The 22,009-nt window shown below is 36.2% G+C and overlaps 1 protein-coding gene across 3 annotated transcripts in view; it reads right to left on the bottom strand.

Annotated features, from left to right (window-relative positions):
- piezo2a (piezo-type mechanosensitive ion channel component 2a) overlaps positions 1 to 22,009 on the bottom strand; it is a 333,058-nt gene that overhangs the window by 28,857 nt on the left and 282,192 nt on the right. For all 3 annotated transcript variants that reach the window (XM_079805932.1, XM_079805930.1, XM_079805931.1), the window contains 5 exons: positions 15,385 to 15,519; positions 10,205 to 10,474; positions 8,014 to 8,272; positions 6,437 to 6,619; positions 4,692 to 4,884 (listed from right to left, as the gene is read on the bottom strand). In XM_079805932.1, the coding sequence (XP_079662058.1) occupies positions 4,692 to 4,884; positions 6,437 to 6,619; positions 8,014 to 8,272; positions 10,205 to 10,474; positions 15,385 to 15,519 (1,040 nt within the window). The remainder of the gene's footprint in view (positions 1 to 4,691; positions 4,885 to 6,436; positions 6,620 to 8,013; positions 8,273 to 10,204; positions 10,475 to 15,384; positions 15,520 to 22,009) is intronic.

The raw sequence follows: 22,009 nt of genomic DNA, 5'->3' as shown, positions 1-22,009 counted from the left end.
TCACTGCCAGAGAAAACGAAACTAAAATCACCGGCGTGTGTGTGTGTGTGTGTGAAATGCGCAATTCAAATAAACCAAACTTGACGCGCCTTACCAAGTTTAATAACAAGAACAAACTGTGTTAAATAAAATTTGAAGTAAAAGGCTATTCGTCTTACAGTGTTTTTTATACTTTCCAACAGTAAAGGATGTGAAGTTATAATAGACTTAATTATAAGCAAACGAAAGGAAGAAACGTTTATAATCCCCTGCGAACATGGGTGCGACGCAAGTGAAGATTTGGGAAAAGAAACGAGATGTCCATGTCCATTGGGATAAAATGGACTAGGCCTATTGTTCAAATTCACGGAAAATCGAGTGACCAGATACAGATCGCAAAACAGAATTAAAAAGTGCTATCTGACCATTATTTCCTTTCTAGGCTAAACAAAGCTTTGTGTTTCACTCCTGTGGTATTATTCACGTGAAACAGCATTCACATACAAAACACTGGGTTAGTAAAATAACGAAGTTATTTTTTTAAAGTAGAAAATAGTATTTATGTAAAGAGATATATTAAAATAAAAAGAGCTCAACTCTTAAGTGGAAGGAAGCTATTTTTTCCCCCTCCCGTGCAACCTAGCGGATGAATCATTATTTGGGTTAGTAAAAATAACGAAATGATGGTTTTAAGAGAATAGTATATGTAAAGATATATAGTATATTATCTACCTATTTACCTAATTCCGGTTCTTCAAAGCTTACGGATTCAGTGTATTTTCGTTTTGTCATCTTAATTTGGTAATTATTTAAGTGAAAAATATTTAGTGTAGGCCTATTTTATTAATTTTATTTATATTTTATCTGATCTATAGATCTATAGGCTGTTTGCAAGGTAAAATAAAATACATTTTGGCTGCTGTCTGTAGATTCCTTCATGCACAACTCGTATTCTCTCGGATGTTTCATATGCAAATGTTATAACAGCGGCTGTTGTTTAGGGTCCTTGTCATCACGAGACAAATCGGCATTGCAAATTGAACGCGTAGCTCAACTTGAATCGCCTTCTTTTGACTTAAAGTATACTGCCACGTTTTCTGTTCATGAGTTCCATTTTCACTTTCAACAGCGGCGTCATTACGTTCGACCAGCGGGGCGCGCATAGTGCAAGCCTAGTGTTCGGGTTCGGTGGAAAAAAATTCTGAGGTTCGGCAGAAACCGAACCCAGTCAAAAAGCCCAATATTCGGCCGAATCCGAACCCGAACCCTGGATTCGGTGCATCCCTAATATATATATATATATATAATTTGTCAACCGTTGAGTCACCATGGTTTAGGTAAGCGTTTAGGCACAATTACCTTTGTAATGCTGAATTGCAATTAATTATTTACAAGTTCACTGAATAACTGAATTACTATTAAATTAATATACAACTAATTCATAAATATAAGTAATAAATATAATTTATAACTTGGTTTTATTCAGAGACAGAGAGATAAAATGTAATAAGACAATTTCAGAGGTGTTTATTTGAAAAAAAAATGTGTTGCAAAAATGGCTTAATTAATACTGTAATATATGTACAGTTCAAGACTTTTTTGACATTGCCAACCAGTAAATTAATTTTAGAGCAAGTAATAAATACAAAATGGATTGTTTGCGTTGCATATTGTGCCTTTTTCCTTTACCACTATTTGTTTAATAATTTTAATGGAACCGGAATCGTTAGGCGGAACCGGAATCGGAACCGGAATCGTTAGGCGGAACCGGAATCGGAACCGGAATCGTTAGGCGGAACCGGAATCGTTAGGCGGAACCGGAATCGGAACCGGAATCGTTAGGCGGAACCGGAATCGTTAGGCGGAACCGGAATCGGAACCGGAATCGTTAGGCGGAACCGGAAAATGTCTCACGATTCCCAACCCTACATCTCAGTCACTGATGTTCGGTGAATCTCCAGTCATCTCAATGGGAATCCATGCGATTGGGAATTTCAAAATGTATTTTATACATCCTGATTTTATTATTTTATGACTTAAGTAGTAGGGCTGGGTATTGACACCAATTTCACAATTCGATTCGATTTCGATTCACAAGCTTTCGATTAGATTTTCGATTCAATTCAATAAGGATTATTTTGGATATGTATCAGGTATAATACATGGAACATTTTCTTAAGGAAAACAAATTTCTGAACTAATGTTGTAAACTATGGGAGTCAGTGGATACTACATTAGCCGACTAATATTGAAGTTACAAATTAACAGATTTGTATACAAACACTTAAATGACACTATATTATTATATATAAATATATATTTTAATTATAATTATATATATGCGATTGGGAATTTCGCATGAGGGTGAATCACTCTTCTAACACCTGATATAATGTGGGACAAATAGGGTTGGGTACCGAAACCCTGGTATATACCGGAATGAAGATAAAGATGTGTTCTGGCGTCTGGGTGTTTATTGAACCAATCAGATAAGGGTAAATTGAGAGTCAGCGATCAGCTCATTTGATTGGCTAAAGAAGAAGGTGGACCCGCCTTCCTCCTCGCGCTTGCAAAACTCAAGTGAGTGAGAGAATCGTGCCAAAACTTTAAGCGCAGCTAAAAGAAAGTACAAATCAATTTCTTTCAGGAACTTTTTTTCCCTACGTACACAACAAGTCATTTAGACATTTGCAACGGTTTAATTTTTTTACACAAAAGTTGGTTTTACACGGTCAGTTCTTGACTCTGATGTTTTCGCTTGCAAATCGATGTTCACAGTCGTGCAATGATTTTGGCCGTATCTTGGCGAAAGAAATATGTCAATAGTCTTAGCACGGAAAAATGGAAGTCAGAAGAATACAGATCATGTTTATTTTGCGTTAACATGAAGCTGCAGTTTCACAATACATGAATTACACTTACTTAATACTTACTTTACTTAATGCTGCAAATATTTTTTTCTTACACTTGAAAGGCAATTTACACCTTTACAAAACTTATCTTGCGCATGCAAATTGAATTTACGCTTGCAATCTTATGTACACTTTCACAAATCTTACCCTGCGCTTGCGATTCTTTAAGGCATCAATTTACCTTCATAGATTTCAGTGCCTCATTTCGGTGCCACTTAAATTCAGACGTGCTTTTGCGCTTTGGCTGGCGCTGAGCCAGAGACACACACGATCAGCGCTCGTCACATACCACAACTATTCAGTGTTTTCAACCACATCATGTTTATTTTAGGTTTCAGACATTTAAATGTCTATGGAAGCGGCAAAAACACTCCTTTCAGACGGTTATAACTTGACTACATGTTTTATTCATATCAGACACACATTATATAGTAACTCTATAGTTTCCTCTATCCTTCTCCCAGTTCACCGATCACTTACTTTATAGTGATTGTTAATTGGCCATGATGTGCTTGAAAACATGCTTGGTTTGCGAGAGACTTCTCTGCGAGCTGTGCTTCATGCATTGCCTGTGAAGCTTTGCCCTTGTGTGCAGGTAACAATAAGGCGATGCGTTTTAATATATTTATCCAGAGAATATGGTCATATTTCTGCAAAATAAAGCTGAAGCTTGAAGCTGGTTTGTAGCAGAGCAAGAATACAGACGACTGCTGTTATTACTGTAACTGTTATTCAGTGTTAAATTAGTTGTAGTTGGGTTAGGTGGCTTTAGATTTACTGTGAATTTGTTAAGTAAATTGTGTTGTGTATTTATTTATATTTATATATTTAAGTATACTTTAAACTTGTTATAAATTGTTCAATTTAAATAATAAAAAATCAATAAAAAGCCATTCTTTAATGTCATCCACTTCGTTTTGTGGCTTTTTTTCTTTTTAAAGTATCGGTTCAGGCACTGGTACCGTTTTAAAAGTATCGGTTTAGCACCGGTATCGGAAAAAAAAACCCGATACCCAACCCTAGGGACAATTGTATTTTATACATACTGATTTTATTATTTTATGACTTAAGTAGGGCTGAAATGGTTCCTCAAGTAGCTTGAATACAAAAAATCATTGAAGCAAATTATTTTTTAATATCCCTGCTTTCAGAGCTGCGTGCTTTCATTGATTTGCATAATTTAAATCTCACACTTTAATCCTCTGTATAGCTCCCAACTTGATGAATGATTAGCTCAAAATGTAGATCTGTATATGCGATGTACTTAATCTGAATTAAACACAAGCACATCAAAACATGCGATGCAGACAAATAGTGACATATTACAGTGTGGTTTGGCCATGCTTGCTCACAGAAATGTAAAATTGGTCTCATTCTGAAGAAAACAATCTAAGGAACGAGCGGATATAGCGCTTGAGGGTAGTAGCTCCACACGGAGGAAGTGATTCGAACAGGAAAATGACTCATGTGTTTGCTTGTTCAAAGGAGTCATTTCCATCTTTGTGATTCTTTTGATAATAACGTTACTGTAAAGTGTTGGATCGGTAATAAACTGCACAAGTGATATTCATTTGACATATGACTAGTCTATTTTTGGTGAGTTTGTGTGATATAAATATGAAATGTATTATTATTCATATGATTTTCTCAAGGGGGGGTCGTTGCTTTGCATTTACAAAGCATATATAGTGATTGTTAATTGGCCATGATGTGTTTGAAAACATGATTTTCAAGCACATCAAGCTTTGCCGTTGTGTGCAGGTGAAAGAGGGTCTTTGGATGCTCTGTCCTCATACACACCTGCTTTAGAGCGGGCCGAGCGCTGAGAGACGCTGGAGCTCTGACGGCGGAGCAAAGAGTTGCTCTGGTGGTGTTTTCTGGGCAGCCGAACGTGTGTCGGCGAGGCATCTGCTTTCTCTTCACTGTCTGAATCATGAGAGGAGGACGTCTGACCGCCTGACCTGGGCTCATCTTCATCCCACAGTCCATAGCACTGAGGAAGAAGAGGGAAATCAAGAGCTTTCCGTGTACACAATGTCCAATTTCAAAAATGCTCAGTGTTCAAAGGTGCCCTAGAATTAGTGATGCACCGATCATGATTTTACATGGCCGATTCCGATATCGATTTTTTTCAAGAAAACTGGCCGATACCAATTTTTTTTTTTTTACACAATAAAATAATGAAAGTATACATGAACAAGATGTTTATTTGGTATTTAACAGGCTAAATTGGCTTTTGGCTAATGAAAACAAGTCCGCAATCTGAAATTAACAGGAAATTGAATTGTAAATGAAAAGGCTGAAAGGTGAAATTAAAGGCAACAACTGCATATTCTGCAATCCAAACAAAGATGTTACTTAAATCAGCATTTGTTTTTAAATTCAGTGTAAAGAAAAAAAGTCTGTACCAGTGAAATTAAATAAAACCAAAGTATATAATTGTTCCAAAATGTTAAATCAAATAATGTTTAGTGCAACGAAAAAAATTAAGATGCTACAGCAGGTGCTTTTTAAATCAAATTAAGTCAATGTCATTTTAAGGTAAAATAAAAGGTAACACTTTAGAATAATGGTCATTAGTTAACATTAGTTAATGTATTAACTAACATGAACTAACCATGAGCAGTACATTTGTTACTGTATTTGTTCATCTTTGTTAATGTTAGTTAATCCAGCTGTTCATGGTTTGTTCACGTTAGTTCACAGTGCATTAACTAATGTTAACAAGATGATTTTAATAATGCATTAGTAAATGTTGAAATTAATATTAACTAAGATTAATAAACGCTTTATAAGTGCAGTTCATTATTAGTTAATGTTAACTAATGTAGTTAACTAATGTTAACTAATGACCATTATTCTAAAGTGTTTTAGGCTGATGAAAGGCTGATGAAAAAAAATCGGCATCGGCACTAAAACATCCATATCGGTCGATCCCTAATTTCGTCCATACCAGAACTTCAGCCTAAACGATAACGTGCATATAGCATTAAATATACACTAAACTACCGTAGTACATTACGTATCTACGGTTGTATTTTGTAATTTATGACAACACTGGCATGAAATAATATTAACCTTTGTCATTAGACATACTATTTAGTTATGATCCTATTGTTACTGTACTAACATCTTGCGTTGGATCTAGACAACAACGGGGATATTATCGTTAATGTTGTCTCGCTAAGAAACTTTCAATTTAATCAGAAATTGTTTAGACAGTCAAGAAGTGGATAAAATCACTTACTGCTTGCATATGCAAATTTTGGGGGCGTACATAATAATGATCCTGACAATTGCATCATTCTCGGTGTTCCGTTGAGATTTGCCTATTTTTCCGAGGTGTTTTTCACAAACGAGATTTACATATGAAGGAGGAGGCAATGGTGTTTGAGACTCACTGTATGTGATTTCCATGAACTGAACTCCTGTTATTTAACTATGGCAAGGTTCATTAAATGTTTCATTCTAAGGCACCTTTAAGCTTTCGAATGATACCAAAGTTATGATGATTATTAAAATATTTAATAGGAAAAAAGGCCAACCTTCAGAATAGACCGATGGAAGAAGAGCGCGAGGAGCTGGATGAGGTCGTAGTGGACGTATCCCTCTTTCTTCTCCACACCGATGATGTTGGGCGGGTGGAACGGTTTGGACTTGTCCCGCTCTATGGTTTGGTTAAATGGGAAGAAGCCAAACTGGAAGAAGTATTTGATCACTATGGTGACCTGTGTGTAGAAAGCAAGAGCAAAGAGAGACGTGAACATTCGCACAATGAAAGGCAGTCTCAACTAAGCTTCATTCATTTTATTCAGATTAAAACTGAAGGATTTTCTCCTTGTGGGCGGAGCCACCCCAGAAGCCACACCCCTCTCTCCCCTGATAGGCTACAGTTGCACACACAGCCCAACTGGGAAACTACCTGCACTATTCTTTAAATTAATACAAAACTGTGTGTGTGTGTGTGTGTGTGTGTGTGAGAGAGAGTGAAGGATCAACACTACTCTATAGATACTCAAGATTAACACAAAACTTTGTGTGTGTGTGTGTGTGAAGGAGCAACACTACTCTATAGATACTCAAGATTAACATGAAACTGTGTGTGTCTGTGTGTGTGTGTGTGTGTGTGTGTGTGAAGGAGCAACACTACTCTATAGATACTCAAGATTAACACGAAACTGTGTGTGTGTGTGTGTGTGTGTGAGAGTGAAGGATCAACACTACTCTACAGATACTCAAGATTAACACAGTGTGTGTGTGTGTGTGTGTGTGTGTGTGTGAAGGATCAACACTACTATATAGATACTCAAGATTAACACAGCGCGTGTGTGTGTATGTGTGTGTGTGAAGGATCAACACTACTATATAGATACTCAAGATTAACACAGCGCGTGTGTGTGTGTGTGTGTGTGTGTGTGTGTGAGAAGGATCAACACTACTATATAGATACTCAAGATTAACACAGCGCGCGCGCGTGTGTGTGTGTGTGTGTGTGTGTGTATGCGTGTGTGTGTGTATGCGTGTGTGTGTGTATGCGTGTGTGTGTGTGTGTATGCGTGTGTGTGTGTGTGTATGCGTGTGTGTGTGTATGCGTGTGTGTGTGTGTGTGTGTGTGTGTATGCGTGTGTGTGTATGCGTGTGTGTGTGTGTGTGTGTGTGTGTGTGTGTATGCGTGTGTGTGTGTGTGTGTGTGTGTGTGTATGCGTGTGTGTGTGTATGCGTGTGTGTGTGTGTGTGTGTGTGTGTGTGTGTGTGTGTATGCGTGTGTGTGTATGCGTGTGTGTGTATGCGTGTGTGTGTGTGTGTGTGTGTGTGTGTGTGTATGCGTGTGTGTGTGTGTGTGTGTGTGTGTATGCGTGTGTGTGTGTATGCGTGTGTGTGTGTGTGTGTGTGTGTGTGTGTGTGTGTATGCGTGTGTGTGTATGCGTGTGTGGGTGTGTGTGTGTGTATGTGTGTGTGTGTGTGTGTGTGTGTGTGTGTGTGTGTATGCGTGTGTGTGTATGCGTGTGTGTGTGTGTGTGTGTGTATGTGTGTGTGTGTGTGTGTGTGTGTGTGTGTGTGTGTGTGTGTGTGTGTGTGTGTGTGTGTATGCGTGTGTGTGTGTGTGTCCCAGATCTCAGACCTCCGTGTAGACGATGGCCGTCATCCAGAAGCGTTTGCTGGGCCGGGGCACCGACAGCATGGCCCAGAGGAAGATGAGGACGGGCAGCACCAGCGTGGCCACAGACGCAGAGATCATGTGGTTGAGGATGATGACCAGGTAACACACCATCTCTGAGTGCGCCACCAGCAGGTTGTAGAGGGCGTAGCAGAGCTGGAGGAGCTGCGGCTGAGAGCGGTAGAAGAGCTCAGACTCCTCCAGATCCTCATCGAAGAACATCCTGACGGACACAAGCCACACCTCCATAAACCTCACGCACACCGCTGTACTTTATTACCAATACTAACTCTAACATTGTGAAATATTATTGAAATGTAAAATAACAATATAAATGTCTTTACTGGCACTTTTGATCAATTTAATGCATCTTTGCTGAATAAAAATGCATTAATTATTAAAGTTCTTTCCCAAATAAAATAAATAAATAAATTCTTACTGACCCAAAACTTTTGAATGGAAGTATAATGTTGCAAAAGCTTTCTATTTCAGATAAACGCTGGTCTTTTGCAATAAATGCAGTGTTGGTGAGCATAAGAGATTTCTTTATATGTAATAATGAGGACTTTTAAAATCATATTTTCAACATTTTATCTCATAATAATGACTTGGCATGTCATATTTTTTGACTTTTTATCTCACTATGACTTTAAAAATCATATTTTTGACTTTTTATCTCACTATTAGGACTTTTAAAATCATATTTTTGACTTTTTATCTAATAATAAGGACTTTTAAAATCATATTTCCAACATTTTATCTCATAATGACTTGGCATGCCGTATTTTTGACTTTTTATCTCACTATTAGGACTTTTAAAATCATATTTTTGACTTTATATCTAATAATGAGGACTTTTAAAATCATATTTTCAACATTTTATCTCATAATAATGACTTAGCATGTCATATTTTTTTGACTTTTTATCTCACTATGACTTTAAAAATCATATTTTTGACTTTTTATCTAATAATGAGGACTTTTAAAATCATATTTCCAACATTTTATCTCATAATGACTTGGCATGCCGTATTTTTGACTTTTTATCTCACTATTAGGACTTTTAAAATCATATTTTTGACTTTTTATCTAATAATGAGGACTTTTAAAATCCTATTTCCAACATTTTATCTCATAATGACTTGGCATGCCGTATTTTTGACTTTTTATCTCACTATTAGGACTTTTAAAATCATATTTTTGACTTTTTATCAAATAATGAGGACTTTTTAAATCCTATTTCCAACATTTTATCTCATAATGACTTGGCATGCCGTATTTTTGACTTTTTATCTCACTATTAGGACTTTTAAAATCATATTTTTGACTTTATATCTAATAATGAGGACTTTTAAAATCATATTTCCAATGTTTTATCTCACTATTATGACTTTTAAAATCATATTTCCAATGTTTTATCTCACTATTATGACTTTTAAAATCATATTTTCTACTTTTTATCAAATAATGAGGACATTTAAAATCCTATTTTCAACACTTTATGTCTTAATTATGACTTTATGATAATTGAAATGAGCTGATCAGTAATATAGTTGAATATTTAGTGTCCCTGACTAAGAAAGCCAAGCCTGAGGCGACGGTGGCAAAATAGATGTAATTAATCATTTTCTTAAATAGCCTTGTTTTCAGAACATAACTCAACCTTTTAAATCACAAGCATTTAAGCAATTATTTTCATAATTGTAAGTGTCGTTAGCAAAACGTGTTGAAACACGCGTCTCACGTGTTACATACTTGTAATTTTACATACAAGGTTTTCTTTTTTAAAGAAATAAATACTTTTACTCAGTTTGGACGCATTAAGCTGATCAAAAGTGTCAGTAAAGACATTTATAATGTTACAAAATATTATATTTCAGATAAACGCTGCTTTATATTCATCAAAGAATCCTGAAAAACTAAATGTATGACGTTTTCCACTAAAATATGAACTGTATCACAGATAATAATCATAAGTGTGTGTTGATATGAGAATGATCAGTGAAGGGTCATGTGACACTGAAGACTGGAGTAATGATGATGAACTCAGCTTTGATAGTGTTAGTGAAATGGACAGCTATAGGATCACACACAGATCTTCACTCATCAGCTTGAGCTGCAGGTGGTTGGGTAAGGTCACATGACGCGGCCTCACCTGCTCTGCAGCAGCTCATTGGCTGTCAGCTGATGGCTCATGGACAGCAGAGACTGACTCTGACAGCCGGACTTCTCCTCAGGGGTTTGGATCCTCAGCCTCCTGACATCCAGATCCTCGACTGAGTCCAGGCCCGTGGCTTTGCTGTATGAGGGAGGGATGTCTGAGGGAGTCCAGAGAGTGTGTGGAGGTTCTGGTTCGCTCACGGCCTCCTCAATGGTGTCACTGGTGCCCTGCCGCGAGTACAGCTCGGAGCGGTGTGTGTGTTCACTGTCAGAGAGCAGAGAGTGTGTGTGTGTGATTCATGAGGTCAGCCACCAGGGGGAAGTCTCATCACACTTTATATTGTCTACTGTGATTCAATGCACTCATTTTGAGCTTCTACACTGGACTTGAATTTGAAAAAGACCTGTACACTTTAACCCACCCTTAAACCTACCCAAACCTGTCCTAACCTTACCCCTATCCCATCACAACAGCAGTGTCCCCTAAAAGGGATAGTTCACCCAAAAATGATAATTACCCCATGATTTACACTCCTTCAAATCATCCTAGGTGTGTGTGACATTCTTCTTTCAGACGAGTTATATTAAAAATGCCCTGGCTAATCCAAGCTTTATAATGGCAGTGAATTGACGGGTCGTTTTTGAAGTCCAAAAAAGTGCATCTATCCATCATAAAAGTGCATCTATCAAATGCATATAAAATGTAAAAATTAAATAATGTCCCATTCCAATTACTCCAATCAAATAGTGATAAAAGAAATTGATTAAAAAGCCATAGTTAATATCGGTTTATCATCATAAAAGTGCATCTATCCATCATAAAAGTGCATCTATCCATCATAAAAGTGCATCTATCATCATAAAAGGGCATCTATCCATCATAAAAGTGCATCTGTCCATCATAAAAGTGCATCTGTCCATCATAAAAGTGCATCTATCCATCATAAAAGTGCATCTATCCATCATAAAAGTGACTCTATCCATCATAAAAGTGACTCTATCCATCATAAAAGTGCATCTATCATCATAAAAGTGCATCCATCCATCATAAAAGTGCATCCGTCCATCATAAAAGTGCATCCATCCATCATAAAAGTGCATCCGTCCATCATAAAAGTGCATCCATCCATCATAAAAGTGCATCTATCCATCATAAAAGTGCATCTGTCCATCATAAAAGTGCATCCGTCCATCATAAAAGTGAATCTATCCATCATAAAAGGGCATCTATCCATCATAAAAGTGCATCTATCCATCATAAAAGTGCATCTATCCATCATAAAAGTGCATCTATCCATCATAAAAGTGCATCCGTCCATCATAAAAGTGCATCCATCCATCATAAAAGTGCATCCGTCCATCATAAAAGTGCATCCATCCATCATAAAAGTGCATCTATCCATCATAAAAGTGCATCTGTCCATCATAAAAGTGCATCCGTCCATCATAAAAGTGCATCTATCCATCATAAAAGTGCATCCGTCCATCATAAAAGTGCATCCATCCATCATAAAAGTGCATCTATCCATCATAAAAGTGCATCTATCCATCATAAAAGTGACTCTATCATCATAAAAGTGCATCTATCATCATAAAAGTGCATCTGTCATCATAAAAGTGCATCTATCCATCATAAAAGTGCATCTATCCATCATAAAAGTGCATCTGTCCATCATAAAAGTGCATCTGTCCATCATAAAAGTGCATCTATCCATCATAAAAGTGCATCTATCCATCATAAAAGTGACTCTATCCATCATAAAAGTGACTCTATCCATCATAAAAGTGCATCTATCATCATAAAAGTGCATCCATCCATCATAAAAGTGCATCCGTCCATCATAAAAGTGCATCCATCCATCATAAAAGTGCATCCGTCCATCATAAAAGTGCATCCATCCATCATAAAAGTGCATCTATCCATCATAAAAGTGCATCTGTCCATCATAAAAGTGCATCCGTCCATCATAAAAGTGAATCTATCCATCATAAAAGTGCATCTATCCATCATAAAAGTGCATCTATCCATCATAAAAGTGCATCTATCCATCATAAAAGTGCATCCGTCCATCATAAAAGTGCATCCATCCATCATAAAAGTGCATCCGTCCATCATAAAAGTGCATCCATCCATCATAAAAGTGCATCTATCCATCATAAAAGTGCATCTGTCCATCATAAAAGTGCATCCGTCCATCATAAAAGTGCATCTATCCATCATAAAAGTGCATCCGTCCATCATAAAAGTGCATCCATCCATCATAAAAGTGCATCTATCCATCATAAAAGTGCATCTGTCCATCATAAAAGTGAATCTATCCATCATAAAAGTGCATCTATCCATCATAAAAGTGCATCCGTCCATCATAAAAGTGAATCTATCCATCATAAAAGTGCATCTATCCATCATAAAAGTGCATCCATCCATCATAAAAGTGCATCTATCCATCATAAAAGTGCATCTGTCCATCATAAAAGTGAATCTATCCATCATAAAAGTGCATCTATCCATCATAAAAGTGCATCCATCCATCATAAAAGTGCATCTATCCATCATAAAAGTGCATCCGTCCATCATAAAAGTGAATCTATCCATCATAAAAGGGCATCTATCCATCATAAAAGTGCATCCGTCCATCATAAAAGTGAATCTATCCATCATAAAAGGGCATCTATCCATCATAAAAGTGCATCTATCCATCATAAAAGTGCATCTGTCCATCATAAAAGTGCATCCATCCATCATAAAAGTGCATCTATCCATCATAAAAGTGCATCTGTCCATCATAAAAGTGCATCCGTCCATCATAAAAGTGCATCTGTCCATCATAAAAGTGCATCTGTCCATCATAAAAGTGCATCTATCCATCATAAAAGTGACTCTATCCATCATAAAAGTGCATTTGTCCATCATAAAAGTGAATCTATCCATCATAAAAGTGCATCTGTCCATCATAAAAGTGCATCTATCCATCATAAAAGTGCATCTGTCCATCATAAAAGTGCATCTATCCATCATAAAAGTGCATTTGTCCATCATAAAAGTGAATCTATCCATCATAAAAGTGCATCTGTCCATCATAAAAGTGCATCTATCCATCATAAAAGTGCATCTGTCCATCATAAAAGTGCATCTATCCATCATAAAAGTGCATCTGTCCATCATAAAAGTGCATCTATCCATCTATCCATCATAAAAGTGCATCTGTCCATCATAAAAGTGCATCTGTCCATCATAAAAGTGAATCTATCCATCATAAAAGTGCATCTGTCCATCATAAAAGTGCATCTATCCATCATAAAAGTGACTCTATCCATCATAAAAGTGCATCTGTCCATCATAAAAGTGAATCTATCCATCATAAAAGTGCATCTGTCCATCATAAAAGTGCATCTGTCCATCATAAAAGTGCATCTGTCCATCATAAAAGTGACTCTATCCATCATAAAAGTGACTCTATCCATCATAAAAGTGCATCTATTCATCATAAAAGTGACTCTATCCATCATAAAAGTGACTCTATCCATCATAAAAGTGCATCTATCATCATAAAAGTGCATCCATCCATCATAAAAGTGCATCCGTCCATCATAAAAGTGCATCCATCCATCATAAAAGTGCATCCGTCCATCATAAAAGTGCATCCATCCATCATAAAAGTGCATCTATCCATCATAAAAGTGCATCTGTCCATCATAAAAGTGCATCCGTCCATCATAAAAGTGAATCTATCCATCATAAAAGTGCATCTATCCATCATAAAAGTGCATCTGTCCATCATAAAAGTGCATCTATCCATCATAAAAGTGCATCAATCCATCATAAAAGTGACTCTATCCATCATAAAAGTGCATCCGTCCATCATAAAAGTGCATCCATCCATCATAAAAGTGCATCCGTCCATCATAAAAGTGCATCCATCCATCATAAAAGTGCATCTATCCATCATAAAAGTGCATCTGTCCATCATAAAAGTGCATCCGTCCATCATAAAAGTGAATCTATCCATCATAAAAGGGCATCTATCCATCATAAAAGTGCATCTATCATCATAAAAGTGCATCTATTCATCATAAAAGGGCATCTGTCCATCATAAAAGTGCATCTGTCCATCATAAAAGTGCATCTGTCCATCATAAAAGTGAATCTATCCATCATAAAAGGGCATCTATCCATCATAAAAGTGCATCTATCATCATAAAAGTGCATCTATTCATCATAAAAGGGCATCTGTCCATCATAAAACTGCATCTATCCATCATAAAAGTGCATCTATTCATCATAAAAGGGCATCTGTCCATCATAAAAGTGCATCTATCCATCATAAAAGTGCATCTATCATCATAAAAGTGCATCCATCCATCATAAAAGTGCATCCGTCCATCATAAAAGTGCATCTATCCATCATAAAAATGCATCTATCATCATAAAAGTGACTCTATCCATCATAAAAGTGCATCTGTCCATCATAAAAGTGCATCAATCCATCATAAAAATGCATCTATCATCATAAAAGTGCATCTATCATCATAAAAGTGCATCTATCCATCATAAAAGTGCATCTATCATCATAAAAGTGCATCCATCCATCATAAAAGTGCATCCGTCCATCATAAAAGTGCATCTATCCATCATAAAAATGCATCTATCATCATAAAAGTGCATCTGTCCATCATAAAAGTGCATCAATCCATCATAAAAATGCATCTATCATCATAAAAGTGACTCTATCCATCATAAAAGTGCATCTGTCCATCATAAAAGTGCATCTGTCCATCATAAAAATCATTTAAAATGTAAAAATTAAATAATGTCCCATTCCAATTACTCCAATCAAATAGTGATAAAAGAAATTGATTAAAAAGCCATAGTTAATATCGGTTTTTAAGATTTTCAAAGGCCCCAGGCACAATTTCTACATGATAAAATATTTCACATCTAGGAATAACGGGGGAAAAAAAGTGATTGTTGTTGTGACTGAATTCCCTCTGTGTGTGTGTGTGTGTGTGTGTGTGAGCAGAAGGTTGTGGAAGCGCTGTCAGCGCAGGGCTACAGTAACCATCCACAGCTGTGTGTGTGTTTACATTCAGGACAGACTCGCTGACAAAAAGAATAGAGTCACCTGCCTCTTAAGTGTTACTGACAGAGCTGTGATCACACACACACACACACACCTGGATGACGACTGCAGGTCTACACTGGGCAGGCGGTGGAGTCTGGGTCGAGCTCGCTGGCTGGTTTTGAGGACGATGGTTTCCTCAGGCTGGTCCAGTGTGGACTCATACAGCACAGTGGACTCTGTGTACACACTGCAGAAAACACACACACACACACACACACACACACACACACACACACACACACACACACACACACACACACACACACACACACACACACACACACACACACACACACACACACACACACACACACACACACACACACACACACACACACACACACACACACACACACACACACACACACACACACACACACACACACACACACACACACACACACACACACACACACACGACTCACTTACCATTACACCACCAGGCTTTGTTAGATGAGGCAACATGATATTCTTTCAAGAGTCTGGGAAACATAAGGTAATTATTCCCTACCATGGTATAGTGAAGATCAACAGTAAAGACATTTTTGGGTTATGCTTTATTTTAAGGTGTCATTGTTTCAGTGTAATTATATATTTAAGTACCGAGTAATACTGATTAAAATCTACACTAACACTTTAAAATAACTACACACTATGAAGCATTAGTTAAGCATTAGTAAATAGTTAATTCATCATTTGTAAAGCATTACAAAGCAGTTTATAAATACAGCTATAAATGCTTTATAAGCATATCTATACTGTGTTTAATAATTGTATTATCATACTTTATAAATGATCAATTTATCATTTCTAAATGAAGGATTACATTGTTTACAAACCAGTTATTTAGGAGTTGTCAGTGGTTCATCAGATCATTTATAAAGTGTAAGTAATAAATAAATATACATTTATACATCTTATTATTTAGACATATTGTAATAGTTACTCAGCGTGTTAATAAATGCTTTATTAACATATATTCCTACTGTAATTCATGATTAATTCAGGTATTTATGAAACAGTTAGTAGTTGTCAGTGAACTATTTCTTGAGCTCATGTAAAGTGAGGACGATTTATGCTTCGTAAAGCTTTTATAAAGGAGATTTAAAGCCTCAGTTTCTTCTGCGCGGCTGTTCTCTAATGTTTTAAAGTTAGTACTGTTTTGACACTATAACACATTTTATTATTGTTTTATCTAAATTTAATTTGTTGTATTTTGGCACTCCTGTAATCCAGTGTGATCCACTGGTGTATTTTTATTCAGCAATGTTTACACTTTACAGAAATGTAATGCAGAGGCTTAGTTTCATCTGATTGCGGTTATGGTTTCTGGCGGTCTACAGCAGAGGTGGAAAGTAACGAACTCGCGTTACTGTAATTGAGTAGTTTTTCTGCGTACTTCTACTTTTTTAAGTAGATTTAAAAATCTGTAATTTTACTTTTACTTAAGTATGTTTTGTTTGAAGTATTGTACTTCGCTACATTTTAAACCACATCCGTTACTGAGTAAAAATAAATAATACAAAGCCCCCCTTTGTATTATTTATTTTTACTCAGTAACGGATGTGGAAAACGCGATCCGGAAACGACTGCATTGAATTGAAGGCGGGAGAACGAACGCAAAAATCACAATACGATGGAGACGGACGGACAAGACAGACGTCAGCTGAAAGCGAAACGCCGTCGCGAACCCCTGGATAGGATGGAGAAACTTTGGATATAGACAAAACATAGCCGGGTGTTGTCCTGGAGGATATTAAATTAGCACAAAAATGTTGATACAAAGGAGGAAACACATAGAACATGTTCGGGAACACCATCCCTCTGTGCGGATAAAGGTATGTTTATAACTTAAGGCCGAATGTTTTCTGTGATGCTGAGGGAATCCCGGAATTACAATATAACGCAGATGTCACGTAAAACACGCAAACTGATGGATGAATAAATACATCGACATTAGAGCTGTACAATAAATCAAATCGCGACATGGTCTGTGAATATTAAAGCTCAAAACACTGCTATATGAATATATGATCTGCTTGTTCTGTGTCTGTGTGAATGAGCAGCTCCGTTTCGTCTACTAGCCTACACACTTAAGTAGCCTACGCGATGCTCGTGGTGTTTAACGTCTCAAAAAACATATTTGGGCATGAACATACGGTATGAACATTTCCAGAGCTGATCTGAGACCCCCTAATGAACATGTTCATCATTTTATTTGATTAAAAACCTTTATCAAATACACTCTGAAACAGATCTTCCCTGAAATAGGTCCTCACTAAAACCCGTCAAAATAAACGGTTTAACTAGATGAAATTGTGACAGAAATATATTACTATTGTAGGCCTATAGAAGACTTGTCAAAATAATAATAATAATAATAATATTACATCATTTAAACATTATTTAAGAATATATTTTTAAATCCATGGTTTAATTTAGTAAAACAGCAGCGCTTTGCCCCAAAAAATTAAAGGATAAGTATTTGATTACCACCGTTTTGGTAATGTATTTGTATTAAATCATAAAAAGAAAACTCTATAATTCCTAAAGTTGTTAATCTAATTCAAAATAATTTATTTAGTTCATTATACATGTTTTATTGAAATGTAAAAAAAATAAAAAATAAAAATAAATAAATTGATTTCAAGTTTGTTATAATAAAGCATTTTTTCAACCAAAGAAAAAAAAGTTTCCATTAATTTAATGCCATTTTAACTGGTGATAATAATAACCATAATTTAATAATACAGTTTATTTATTAAATAATTAATACCGTGATGCTGTGAAACTCATTCTACCTCAACCCTACACAGTAACTCAGTAACTTTTACTCTGAGTACATTTTAAATGAACTACTTTTTACTTTTACTTGAGTACATTTTTAGACAAGTACTTTTACTTCTACTTAAGTAAAATTTCATTGAAGTAGTAGTACTTTTACTTGAGTAGAATATTTTGTTCCTCTTTCCACCTCTGGTCTACAGGAATATTATTTTATATGACATTGAAGAAGTTTAATTTAAATGTTATATTAAGTTACTAGTTGTACAGTCTCCATTTTTGCATTTTGAAATAAATATTTCTATGTGCTATATTCCTCCTGTGTTGTGTTTGTTTCCTTTTTATGTTCAGAAGAGAAACTGAGGCTTTAAATCTCCTTTGTAAAAGCTTTACGAGGCATAACTAGTCCTCACTTTAGATGAGCTCACAGAAATAGTTCACTGACAACTATTAAATGTTTTATAACTACCTGAATTAATCATGAATTACAGTAGGAATGTATGTTAATAAAGTATTTATTAACACACTGAGCAACTATTACTATAAGTCTAAATAATAAGATGTATAAATGTACATTTAAATAGTTTATTAACCCTTTACTTACGCTTTCTAAATGATCTGATGAACCACTGACAACTCCTAAATAACTGCTTTGTAAACAATGTAATACTTAATTTAGAAATGATAAATTGATCATTTATAAAGTATGAAAATATAATTATTAAATACATTATGGATATGCTTATAAATCAAGAATAAAGCATTTATAGCATTATATTTATTAATGTATATTAATGCTTTACAAATGATGAATTAACGATTTACTAATGCTTAACTAATGCTTCAGTTATTATAAAGTGTTACCGTTATTGGTATGTATTATAATACAACAAGGACACTAAAATAAAGTGTTACAGATTTTCTGTTCGTTTGAACTTTCTCTTTATTGAGGAATCCGGAAAAAAATGCGTTATGGTTTCCATAAAAATATTGCATTTTTAAAATTCCGTTCTTTTATTTTGTAATAATATTTCACTGTTTTTACTGTATTTCATATCAAATAAATCCAGCCTTGGTGAGCAGAAGAGACTACATATATGTAAATATACTATGTAAATATGGTATCAGAGTATGTTTTTACCATTTTATACCGCCTGAGTTTGGCAATATTTATACAGCACATGTTTGGCCAAATAATTTATAAATTAGCAAAGGCATATCTCAGCCGTGATGATTTGGCATCAGTGTGAGGAACAGGGAAGAGCCTCATCTGCCCTCGAGCCTTACACAGGCTGTAGCGAGAGTAAACACAGATCAAAATAACAGCTGCTTTTCATCTCGTTTACGGTTCACACTCAAGAGCTCTGGTTAAAGGGTTAATTCACCCAAAAATTGTGTCATTAATGACTGACCCTCATGTGGTTGGACACCCGTCAGACCTCCGTTCATCTTCAGACACAAATGAAGATATTTTAGTGTAAATCTGATGCTCAGAAAGGCCTCCATTGGCTCAACTTTACACTCTCAAGACCCTTAAAAGACACTAAAGACTAAAGTTACAAATCAGGGCTTAAAAACGGAAAAAAATATCAATGGGTTCACTCCGAGCAGAATCGATATTTTAACGTTTCCGTTTTTGCGTTCCTCAATAAACATTACTGTTCCGAAAACGGTTTGATTTGAAAAAATACCGGTTAATAACGTTATTTTAATTTAGCCTATACTTTAAACAAATATGTATAAATAGACTTATTTTTCACTCAATAATAATAATAATACGCATGGTAATTAAACTTGAATATTTATTTCATAACATTTTTAAAACCACAACAGAAATACATGCATTAATTACAAAGCATAAACAGCGGACCTGTTTTGGAGCGTTAGACAATCGAAAGTGGCTCTTATGCCTAATTCTTTTCAGAAGAGTGATAACATTCTTTGTAACATTACATAACTTTTTTTCAACACGACTTGTTTTAAAAATCGCATGAATAAAGAATAAATAAACTGGATAACCATTAATGCACCGTCAACTGCTAATTTCAAAGCAAACACTGCACAACAGGTCCTTGCATCCCATAATCAAATTCAGTCAGCTAATAAAGCTTGATCATTTAATGCAATATAACACCATTTAATACGAAGCATCAACCGTATAGAAAACATTGAGCTGTCCTGTATTGGCTATAGGAAAAATGTTTGATAGATGCTATAACCTACTTGGATAGGCTTAAACGGAATCCATAAACTAGCCTAAATCAGTCTGTTTGAACTTAAAGTCCGAACTGCTTATTTAAACGTTCGAAAAAAATGTCCTCCAATACCTGCACATTCATTGATGACCTCAGCGGGGAAAGAAATGTACTTGAGGCGTGTAAATGCGCGCTCACACTGACTTGTGTTACCGGTAGATTCACAGATGACATTTCACTCTCGCTTGATCCGTCACATCACATGCTGTAACTCTATTCATGATTGGTCACTGCCAAATTAAAATATTAAAAGAACGATAAAATAACGTTATTAACCGGTTAATGGCCATTTCAAATTAACGTTTCTGTTCAGAATGATTCAAATTGATTTTGATTTCGTTTTTGTTCCTCTTAAAATTTTGTTCGTTTCCGGTTTTCGTTTTCGTTCCTTGAACCGGTTCAGAGCCCTGATTACAAAGTCCATCTCACTACAGCGGCTCTACAATAACTTTATGAAGACGAGAATAGTTTTTGTGCGCAAAAAACCCTAAATAACGACTTATATAGTGATAACAATTTCAAAACACGGCATCATGAAGCTTCGAAGCGTTATGAATCAGTGAGTCGAATCAGCGGTTTGGAGCGTTATGAATCAGTGAGTCGAATCAGCGGTTTGGAGCGTTATGAATCAGTGAGTTGATTCAGCAGTTTGGAGCGTTATGAATCAGTGAGTCGATTCAGCGGTTTGGAGCGTTATGAATCAGTGAGTCGAATCAGCGGTTTGGAGCGTTATGAATCAGTGAGTTGATTCAGCAGTTTGGAGCGTTATGAATCAGTGAGTCGATTCAGCGGTTTGGAGCGTTGTGAATCAGTGAGTCGATTCAGCGGTTTGGAGCGCTATGAATCAGTGAGTCGATTCAGCGGTTTGGAGCGTTATGAATCGGTGAGTCGATTCAGCGGTTTGGAGCGTTATGAATCAGTGACCCAAATCAGCGGTTTGGAGCGCTATGAATCAGTGAGTCGATTCAGCGGTTTGGAGCGTTATGAATCAGTGAGTTGATTCAGCAGTTTGGAGCGTTATGAATCAGTGAGTCGATTCAGCGGTTTGGAGCGTTATGAATCAGTGAGTCGATTCAGCGGTTTGGAGCATTATGAATCAGTGAGTCGATTCAGCAGTTTGGAGCTTTATGAATCAGTGAGTCGAATCATCGGTTTGGAGCATTATGAATCAGTGAGTTGATTCAGCGGTTTGGAGCGTTATGAATCAGTGAGTCGATTCAGCAGTTTGGAGCGTTATGAATCGGTGAGTCGATTCAGCGGTTTGGAGCGTTATGAATCAGTGAGTAGATTCAGCGGTTTGGAGCATTATGAATCATTGAGTCGATTCAGCAGTTTGGAGCGTTATGAATCAGTGAGTCGATTCAGGGGTTTGGAGCGTTATGAATCAGTGAGTCGATTCAGCAGTTTGGATCGCCAAATTTCAGCAGTTTGGCGGTTTGACACGCGATCCGAATCATGATTCGACTCACTGATTCATAACGCTTCGAAGCTTCATGATGCCGTGTTTTGAAATCGTCATCACTATATAAGTCGTTATTTAGGGTTTTTTTGCGCACAAAATCTATTGTCGTCTCTTCATAAAGTTATTGTAGAGCCGCTGTAGTGAGATGGACTTTGTAACTTTAGTCTTTAGTGTCT

Source organism: Gobio gobio (assembly GCF_949357685.1).
Source record: "Gobio gobio genome assembly, chromosome: 23".
Classification (NCBI taxonomy): Eukaryota; Metazoa; Chordata; class Actinopteri; order Cypriniformes; family Gobionidae; genus Gobio; species Gobio gobio.
Note: the sequence above shows the minus strand (reverse complement) of the source record. Positions and strands in the feature narration are given on the sequence as shown.